The sequence below is a fragment of the Bison bison genome, unplaced genomic scaffold (assembly GCF_000754665.1).
Source record: "Bison bison bison isolate TAMUID 2011002044 unplaced genomic scaffold, Bison_UMD1.0 scf7180017864163, whole genome shotgun sequence".
NCBI lineage: Eukaryota > Metazoa > Chordata > Mammalia > Artiodactyla > Bovidae > Bison > Bison bison.
The window spans coordinates 4,000,221-4,010,939 of NW_011494735.1; the positions used below are offsets into that span (position 1 = coordinate 4,000,221).

Here is a 10,719-nt window from a genome sequence, read left to right on the forward strand (position 1 = left end):
TACATATATACATATGTATTCTTCAGAGACACTAAATAGCTCTAAACAAAGACAGACAAGGTATGAACTGCAAGGTTTTTAATGAAAATGTCTGTATTTTTTTACAGATGCATCATTTCATATCTATAGTTAATTAGCAATTATTTCAATACTGGCAATCTCATCTGAATTTAGTCATAATGCATGAATCTATGATAATAAAATTAAGGAAAAGAAACAGGTCATCTAATCCCTCTTTATATTCCTTCATGATCAACAAGATGTATAAGTGATATTTTCTTTGATTAAGAACTGAATGTACTGGAGATATATTTGATAATTGAGAGTTTAGGTAAATATTTACCAACATTAGTTCTGTTAGCACACTGAATAATATTGTAGGCCTATTAACAAACAGTTAACGCATCAGGTAAACATTAAGCCTCTTAGAAGAAGGACCATATGCTCCTGTTTCTGTAAAAATATTATTTGTTTGAAGGAATGGTGGTATAAACTTTCACTCAACTACTACTTCCTTAATGTGAAAAAGAGACAAAATGAGCTGAAGAATGATAACTCCACAGTTACAGGGTGCAACCCTCAACATAACTGCTGACGTCATGGTCTCGACAGTGACTTTTCCATGCCACCCTGTGGAGAAAGATGAAACATATGGTAATAGGACTTAAACATAGTGATACTGTAATAAACATATTCAAATTCTTTGGCAGAACAAAATAGCTTATCAATACATGAAATAGAGACTATAGACAGTTCCAAGTATCAATATTTATTAACCGGAGGTATGTACACCAAGGACTTCACATCTCCATCAAGCCTTCACTAGAGCACAGAATGCTGAACACAAATGTTGAGTCCGGTGTAGTCCACAACACAACTGCAGAGTGCATTCCACATTTACTTAATTCCAAAATAATTTCAAGATATGACAAGTAATTGATAGAAGAGAGAGAATTTTAAACCCTCTAGAAATCCCCTAAAATAAACTGAGGAATAACAGAATAAGATTTTGATTCAATTAAAATAAACTGTTTCTATACAATACATTGTTCAGCATAAATCTAAAGAATAATGCTCTTAAAGTGCTGACTTAATATGTCAGCAAATTTGGAAAACTCAGCAGTGGCCACAGGACTCAAAAAGATCAGTTTTCATTCCAACTCCAAAGTAGGAATTCAAAATATCGTACAATTGTGCTCCTTCCACATTTCACATAGCACATTTCCCATGCTAGTAAGGTTGTGCTCAGAGTCCTTCAAGCTAGGTTTCAGCAGTACATGAACCGAAAACTTCCAAATGTACAAGTTGGATTTAGAAAAGGCAAAGGAACAAGAAATCAAATTGCCAACCTCCGTTGGATCATAGGAAAAGCAAGGGAATTTATTAGAAAACATCTACTTCTGCTTCATAGACTATGCTTAAGCCTCGTATGGATATACAAGCAAACTGTGCTATGGATCACAGCAAACTGTGGAAAATTCTTAAAGAGATGGGAATACCAGATTACCTTGTCTGTCTGCTGAGAAACATGCATATGGGTCAAGAAACAACAGTCAGAAACTTACATGGAACGACTCATTGGTTCAAAATTGGGAAATCAGTATGACAAGGCTATATATTGTCATCCTGTTTATTTAACTTATATGCAGAGCACATTATGCAAAATGCTAGGCTGAATGACAAATAAGCTAGAATTGAGACTTCAGGGAGAAATATCAATAACCTCAGATATGCAGATGGTACCACTCTAATGGCAGAAAGTGAAGAGGAACTAAAGAGCCTCTTGATGAGTGTGAAAGAAGAGCGGAAAAGCTGGTTAAAACTCAGCATTCAAAAAACTAAGATCATGGCATCTGGTCCCATCACTTCATGGCAAATAGAAGGGGAAAAAGTGGAAGCAGTGACAGATTTTATTTTCTTGTGCTCCCAAATCACTGTGGTTTGTGACTGCAGCCATGAAATTAAGACACTTGCTCTTTGCAAGAAACGCTGTGGCAAGCCTAGATAGTGTATTCAAAACCAAAGACATCACTTTGACGACAAAGGTTCCTATAGTCAAAGCTATAGTTTTCCCAGTAGTCATGTACAGATGTGACAGCTGGACCATAAAGAAGCTGAGTGCCTGAGAATTGATGCTTTTGAATAGTGGTGCTGGAGAAGACTCTTGACAGTCCCTTTGACAGCAAGGAAATCAAACCAGTCAATCCTAAAGGGAATCAATCCTGAATATTCATTGGAAGGACTGATGCTGAAGCTGAAGTTCTAATACTTTGGCCAGGTGTCCTGAAGAGCCGACTCATTGGAAAAGACCCTGATGTTGGGAAAGATTGAAGGCAAAAAAAGGAGGGTATGGCAGAGGATGAGATGCTTAGATAGCTTCACCAACTCAATGGACATAAATTAGAGCATACTCCAGGAGATAATGAAGGACAGGGAAGCCTGTGTTCTACAGTCCATGGGGTCACAAAGAGTCAGATATGACTTACTGACGGAACACACAAACAAAGCTGCAATTTTCAGTCCTCAGTAGCATATTTTGGTCTTTGGGAATATATTCCTTTGCTTCTTTCATAACAGTAGGGTAAAACAGCTCTCTGGAGGTCCAGTGGTTAAGACTCCACCCCTCCAATATTGGGGTATATTCCTGGTAGTTAGGTAGGAGGCTAAAATCCTAGGTGCCCAAAGGCATTACCAAAACCCCCAGTTCTCCATCCTCCCCTTATTTTTTTGGCCGCATCTAATGGCATGCAGTTCCCTGTCCAGCAACCCCCGCGTTGAAACACAAAGTCTTATCAACTGGATGGCCAGGCAAGTCCCCAGATCTCCTCTTTCATGCTTAACACATACCATGCTCTGTAACAGGAACTTACATAGTGTAAGTCCATTATACTTCAAACACATACATCCAAACAAAATCATAGGAAAAGAGGTCAATATGTGGTTATCATAGGTAGGGGTAGTGAGAGGGGATGAGGGTGGGGAATTAGATGAAGTCAGTCAAAGTTGTTACAAACTTCTAGGTATAAGATAATGAATACTGGGGATGTAATATATGTGGTAATATATACAATTAACACTGATATATGTTGTATATGAAGATCGTTAAAAGAGTAAAGCTTAAGACTTTTCATCACACACACAAAGTTTTTCTTCTATTTCTTTGTTTGTATCTATATGACATAATGGAGAAGGCAATGGCAACCCTCTCCAGTACTCTTGCCTTGAAAATCCCATGGACAGAGGAGCCTGGTTGGCTGCAGTCCAGGGGGTCGCAAAGAGTCGGACATGACTGAGTGACTTCACTTTCACTTTTCAGTTTCATGCATTGGAGAAAGAAATGGCAACCCACTCCAGTGCTCTTGCCTGGAGAATCCCAGGGATGGGGGAGCCTGGTGGGCTGCCGTCTATGGGGTCGCACAGAGTCAGACACGACTGAAGCGACTTAGCCGCAGCAGCAGCATATGACATGATGGATGTTCACTAAACTTATTGTGACAATAATTTCACAATGTATGTAAGTCAAATCATTTTGCTGTATAGTTTAAACTTCTACAGTGATGTATGTCAATTACATCTCAGTAGAACTGGAATAGGGGAGAAAAAAACCCAAAACATACCATGCTGTAATGCCTTGCTCACTGACAATATGCTTTGCACATGCTACCGCTTTGGCGATGTCATTTTCCATTAATTCTGAAAAGGAGATGGTAAGAAATGAAGACAACATTCATAGAAATTTCATTATAAGTTTAAGTTCGATCAGCTTTGTTTTCTTAGGCTGAGCAAAGAGCAACCAAAATTTTGTTTTTTATGAGTCCATGTATCTGTGAATGTTGAGGGAAAACTCTTTCTTTTTCCATCCTATTTGGCATGAAATAAAGCATTCTGTTTCTCATTTACCAAAGTCACTGGCAGCTCTGGAACTATTAACTAATGTGATGGAAGGTTCTCTTCTACTAGGGACCAGAAAATCAAAACAAAACTAAAACAAACAAGCAGAAACCGGTCTAGCAATTTTTTGCTCAGCAATTCTGTAATTGGAGAAGGAAATGGCAACCCACTCTAATACTCTTGCCTGGAGAATCCCATGGATGGAGGAGCCTGGTAAGCTACAGGTCATGGGGTTGCAAAGAGTCGGACACGACTGAGTGACTTCACTTTCACTTTCTGTTTAATGAGATGTCCCCAAAGATGTGTGTACAAAATGATTCATAGGGGAAAATAAAAAGGGAATATAGTCTAAGTGCATTAACAGTGTGCATTGGATTGATAAATTATAGAATATATATTTAGTGAAATTTATTCATCTTGATATATAATAAAGATTGGTGTTTGCTGATAATATAATTTTGGGCAATAAAGAGCATATTATAAGGCAGAAAATTTAGTACAATTTCATTTTTGTTGAAACACATTGCTTACATGTTTGTATGTGGGTACAAATGTGCATAATATAGTTTTATATTCATGTCCATGAGTGATGTATATTGTGAAAGAAGCTGTAATTCCAAAAATTACCCAGTGTTCATAAATCTTGGGGTAGAGACAATTTTTACTCAATGACTAAAGATTACTATATAAAAAATATTATCTATGTAAATTAACTGCATACAAAAGAATATTCTTAGACTAATCTTCTCTATTAGGAATTTTAGTATGTAAAAAATTAACAATTTTTGCATTAGTTCTCCAATACTTTATGCACTAAAGATTCCATATCTCTATTTTAAAAGGAACTCAGTAGCATATTTATTTCACCCCAGTTCAACGGATCTATAAATTGACTTGTCAGAATGACAACGTTCATACAGGAACTGTACTTTTTGGAGATGCAAGCTAAAGAATTTCGAAATGAAAGGTTATAATTTTCTATTCACCATGAATAATTCACTTTAAATCACTCAGCAAAAAAACCCATATATATATATATAGTTTATATACATAAGATAAATAAATATGACCAAATATTAATAACTGTCACAGTACATGATGAACATATTGAAGGTTATTGTATTAATGTTTCTAATTTTCCATATATTTGAAACATTTAATCATAAAAAGTAAAAACAAAATTTTTAAAAGGACCACACATAGTCCTCCTCTTTGGTTAGTTAGTAATCCTTTGTTTTCCAATAAATCAGGGCAGATTAGAAAAATACCACATAATCGAATTACCCTCTCCTCCCCAAACCAGGTAAGTAAGAGGAATAGCATTGTTCTTTACAAGCATCAACAAGTCTAGTTATAATAACACGACAGGTCATTCCAGAAAATCTTGTAGGTTAGCAAACAGCAACATTTTATGATACCAGCTCATTAATTTTTTACTTAAGAAATTTTGGGGAGGATAATAAGTTCTAAAAGTTCAGATGGAATTTTTCTAGGTCCCTGATGAACTCCTCAAGACATTTTCATTTGTACTGAATCTCTGTTCTTATAGGTATAACCAGATGGGGGCTGAACCATCACTCAACATCATCTTGTCTTACCGCTGCAGGATACATGACAGCCGTCAACTGCATTAGGGGTTTTGCCATCATTACACCACCATTTGCTGTTGATCTGAAATATCCCATAATCAGTGCTTTCACTGCTAGGATTGTAGTTTGTAGCTTTTGTGTTATAACTGCTTTCCCATTTGGTCAAACACAACCCTGAAAAAAAAATGTATTTTTTGATTATAAACAGCAACATGACATGACTTACACTTCATAGCCCCATCAGTTCTATTTAACTAATTCTATTTTAGTAACAACTTTATAAGTTTAAAGATGTATTTTACTTGTGAGATATTCTAACACCTTCATGTTAAGAATTCCCTTAAGAGAATTCTTTTATTAGCAAATCATTTGGTAATACTAATGAAACAAAACAACATATTTTTAAAAACATTAAAATAGCTATTTCTGCCATTCTTGTTACTCTTCCCCTGCTCCCATCCCTCAGGTAAGATGCAGCCAAGATAGAAAAGTCAACAGAGTTGTTGAATGGGTTTGTTCATTATCAGCAGATGTATAAGCTAATGGAAAAATACTTTTATTTAAAAAATATTTATTAAGAAAAATAAGGAATTTCTGGGAGAAATAAAATTTCTTATGATACCTAAAGGTAAACTTGGGTATCAAATTAGAATCCAGACCAAAGGAATCATAGAATAGAAAAGACTATGTCATCCATCCATCTATCTAGCCATTGGCTCATTCATTCAAAAATAGTTATGGAGGGGAAATGTCTGAATTCAATCTGAAAAATACCGTGATGACATTGACAAATATGGACTAAAATACACAGTTACTTTTCTTTAGTGTGCACCTTGAATTCTGTGGAAGAAAATGAAAATTAATTAATGGACTAATGTCAGATTAATAAAATATCATTTCATGGTGCATTTCAGAGATCCTTATGTAGATATTAATTGAGAGGAAATAGGTTCCCACTGTCCTTGTTTTGAGAGTTGAGAGTAATTTTTTAAAACTTTGCTGTTAAAAACTCAACATCATGATAAGGGGGTTAAAAGTGGAAAAATACTACCTTACTCACGCTTGCAGAACCCAAGTTCCAAACTGAAAATGTTTAGAGGCACTTGATAGATATATCACAGGTGCTGAAATAGTTTTCTTGTCAGCCTACTTGTACCACCTGGCAAATTTAGTGGCTCTAGACAAGTACAGTCACACCTAACATGCTTAAAATGATATGGATTTGAACCTCCTATGCCTCACTCCTTCCCCTGGTGCGTCGGATTCTAAAGAAACAAGTTGCTGTTTTTAACCTCTGTAAATGTACAAACCCTCCAAGAAAGAAAAGAGCCATTCACTCAAAGTCCCTTTCCTATTATTCATGCTCTATTAGTATCTGTTCCACACATGGCTAACTGTTTGGAAGGAGGAAGAAGAATTAACTTACAGTTTGCCAGGCTGACTCCCTTATAGCCATCCAGTCCAAGTTTCTTCAGAGTTCTGGCAAGCTCACATCTCTCAAAGACCTTGCCTTGGACAGCGACAGAAAGGAAGAGAAACCCCAGAATAACGAGAGTCTTCATGTTGACTGAGAAGTCAAATGTCCAGACTGACCAGGGTGAGCTGGACTTGCTATTTAACATCTTTTCACTTCCCTCTTATCTCACTGATTTGGTGGCTCCACCCTCTGAGACATGTGAAAAACAGGAGCAGTTTATTGGTCCATATACTTAAACAGTTTTCTTTCTTATGTTTGAAGAGTGATATTCTGATATCCTAAGAATTAACTTGCAGAAAATAATGAAATGACATTGCATAAAGACATTGCTCAGGTAGATTCAGGGTTAGATCTATTGCCCGAAGAGGAACTTCCTCCTATTTTTATGAAGTTGAGCAAGTTTAAAGGAAAAAAAAAAAAAACAACCTGAATGAACATTTTACTCAACTGAAAATGAGCTCCCATCTCTGATGAACATATATTTACATTAAGTCTTCACATTTCCATGCTAGAACTTAAAGCATCCTTGTAAAGCAAGGAAACTGTATAGTAAACCTACAGAAGAATAACAGAATATGCCATTCCAAAATCTTCCCCTTTGGCATAAGGATTATTTTGAGCTGAAAAAACAGATCCTAGACAAGTTCTCTGCCTTCCCCCATCTTCCTGAAAGCTGAACATAAATTTGTGCATAAATTAATCACCAACGACGCTGGACACTTCTCAGCCCCAAGACAGCACCAAAGGATTCTACAAAACAACAATTTGACTAGATATTATCTTTTTTCCCTTTCTAATGTATTTATCGTTCCAAAATTTGGAACCCTCAGAAGCTTAGTATTCTTTTCCTCTTTCTAGTTGCCCCTCTAAATATATGCTGTTCTTTGGTTAAAATGATCTGTAAATCTAAATTCTAGCCTCCTCTTTGAGTTACTTATCCCTTCATTTCTCACAAGTATGCATGAGAAAGTGAAAGTGTTACTCACTGAGTCATTTCCAATTCTTTGTGCTCACATGGACTGTCCATGGAATTTTTCAGGCAAGAATACTGCAGTGGGTTGCCATTTCCTTCTCCGGGGGACCTTTCTGACCCATGGATGGAACCCGAGTCTCCAGCGTTGCAGGCAGATTCTTTACCATCTGAGCTACCAGGGAAGCCCAAGTATACATAAGATGTACATGTTAATAAACTTGTTTCCTTTTCTCTTATTAATCTGTGTTCTGTTACAGAGCCCCAGCTAAAAATGGTAAAGAGTAAAGGGAAACACGTTTCCTCCTGTAGTTTCTAGTGATGAGGATGGGACAGCAAAAGGCTGGAACGCTCCATTCTCCCCGGAGACTGCTGTTGAGATATGGGATAACCGACAACAGACCAGCAGAAAGTAACAATTTTTACCATGTCAGGCTTCCAGTTCTCTGTCTAGAGTGCACAGTCAAGACAGGAGGATAAAGCTTTTCCTTGTCCCTTCCTTTCCAAATTCACAGCGGCAGGAGAAAGACATTTGTGAAAATAGATCTTAAATTATGACTCGTGAATTTGGTTTTGGTAATCAACACCTGTGGTTATTGATTCTTAGCCTCCCAGTAGGAGTCATGTTTTACTTTGTCTCTGTCATTTGTTATAAGGATGAAAAATCATCAGATGAGAATCTCCATTTGTCTTGTTTTATATCCTGAGAATTTGGCTTTGTAACCAGTGAGAATATTCCCTCTGGCTTCTGCCACTTGTGGAGTGCAGGTTTTCAGGCTTGCATCAACAGTTAGCCAGCTAGGAGCCTAAGACATGAAGTGGCAGGCAGTATTCTCTGTCCAGCCACGCCGACTCTCAGGGCAGTCTGTTTTAATAGAGTGTCCACATGCATAAGGGGCCTTTATGGCCTCTACCTTCCCTGCTTGGTTTGAGGGGAAAACTCTCAACCCAGTATCACCTTTCTAGTGATATGGGTGAGGAGATCAGTTGTTTTAGAGGTCTTTGTGTGAGACAGAGGTTTCTTTGCCACCTGAGACATGGAAGATCTTTGTTTCTTCAGCTTTCTCTGGAGAGGCTCTTCATCTCAAGAGAGCTATATTTCTTAAGGTACTCCTCTTATGTCCATGGGTAAGCCCTAATATTGGTTTTAAATCATAAAAAGACTCAGTGGTTTGGAGTCACAATTGAAATAGGTATATTGAAGATTTAAACTGTTATACCTAAAAGAATTTTTAAGAGAGCTCATATTTTAAACAAATGTCCTATTTTTACCAATGGGAAGATTAGATTGAAAAGAAAAAAGAAAGAAAGGAAAAATATAGCTATAGAAGAATACTTTGGTGTGAGGAAAAAAACAAAACACATTCTTAACAAGATTAGGAAAAGATCAGAGAATAAACATCTGGACTGCAGAAGTCACTCAAGCAGGTGTAAAATTTACGTTAATATAAATAGCCAGGAAAGAGCTTTGACAAAGGTCCAGGAAATGCATAAGAGGGCGTGATGTATTGCCTGTTACTCTATAGCAGACCTGACCATTTCCAGACTTTCCTGTATTTGGGGGCTGTGCTACAAAAATTTTTTTTAAAAACTAAGTTATTGAACTAAACTATCCTACGGTTAAAGAAAACAAAAATGTCATAGGAATTATCCTAGATTTCTGATAATAGGCAAACATGCCTCTGAGTTCCTTCTTAGATAAACCCTACAATTCTTTCTCAGTATTTTGGAAATATCGACCTTACCATATCTTTGAACATTAAGATCTAAAGAGATAACTGTAGCCTAAAGCAAACATGTGACTGGAAAAAAAAATAGCAAGAGAGATTTTAAAAACAAACTGTTATTTGATATTTCCATAAGCTCCCTTACTCTAGACTTTGTCCACAGCCTCTGTAAGATTATCTTTTAAAGGCAAATAAAAATCTTAAAAGTCTTATCCACAAATCTTGGTAAAAGGGGTCAGCCATCTCAGTGGGTAAATTTAACTTGTTCTATCTTGCAGAAACACCATTTCGATCCAATTATTCTTTTATAGGGCTTCCCAGAAGCTTCCCTACAGGGCTTTCGGGGTAATAAATCCCCCTGCAATGCAGGGGGCACAGGGTTTCATCCCTGGGTCAGGAAGATCCCCAAGAGTAGGAAATGGCAACACACTCCAGTATTCCTGCTGGGAAAATCCCATGGACAGAGGAGCCTGGTGAGATATGGTTCATGGGGTCTCAAAGACCCCATGAACTAAAGCAACTGAACACATTCTTTTATAAGCTATTGAGTTTTGTACCACTGTACCTGAAATGTGGCTAAAATGTTTAAATGAAAGCTGTAAGATCCCTGTTTGCATCTATCTATATGTCTGTCTATATCTATATATGTATGTTATGTATATGGGATATTTTTCTCCCTCTTGATATATTCCTAAAAACTTGTGAAAGAGCTCTATTTAACTGGCTTAAAGAAAATAGAAGCACTTGTATAAATTAAGACTAGTCATGGGATTTCCCTAGTGGTCCAGTTGCTAAGATTCTGACCTCCCAATGCAAGGTGTCCAGGTTCAGTCCCTGGCCTGGGAACTAGATCCCCCATGCCATAACTAAGACCTGGTGTAGCCAAATAACTGAATAAATATTTTTTAAAAAATAAATTAACCTTCTTAAAATAAGCTTGATAACAAATATGTTGTCTCTACTAGATGCTTGATGTGATAAAATTATAAATTCAAGTTCAGAACTGAATTTTTAAAAAATGATTTCTTTAATGTATGTCATCAATATGGTAAGAAAAAAAGACAT

At 36.8% G+C, this 10,719-nt stretch overlaps 1 protein-coding gene across 1 annotated transcript; it reads right to left on the reverse strand.

Moving 5' to 3' along the window:
• Window positions 1-63: 63 nt before the first annotated feature.
• Window positions 64-7,062, reverse strand: LOC104989764 (lysozyme C-2). The gene is made up of 4 exons (XM_010841553.1): window positions 6,907-7,062; window positions 5,490-5,654; window positions 3,618-3,693; window positions 64-630 (listed from the first exon to the last, which is right to left on the reverse strand). Exons 1-4 carry the CDS (start codon window positions 7,040-7,042, stop codon window positions 564-566), a joined length of 444 nt encoding a protein of 147 aa, XP_010839855.1. The 5' UTR covers window positions 7,043-7,062; the 3' UTR covers window positions 64-563.
• Between the last annotated feature and the right edge of the window lie 3,657 nt (window positions 7,063-10,719).

Excerpts from the sequence above, each read along its gene's own strand:
- LOC104989764 (XM_010841553.1), bottom strand. The coding sequence starts at position 7,042 with ATGAAGACTCTCGTTATTCTGGGGTTTCTCTTCCTTTCTGTCGCTGTC. Across the intron at positions 5,655-6,906 it reads GGGAGTCAGCCTGGCAAACT|GGTTGTGTTTGACCAAATGG; the intron begins GTAAGTTAATTC and ends TTTTTTTTTCAG. Across the intron at positions 3,694-5,489 it reads CTGTCATGTATCCTGCAGCG|AATTAATGGAAAATGACATC; the intron begins GTAAGACAAGAT and ends TCTCCTTTTCAG.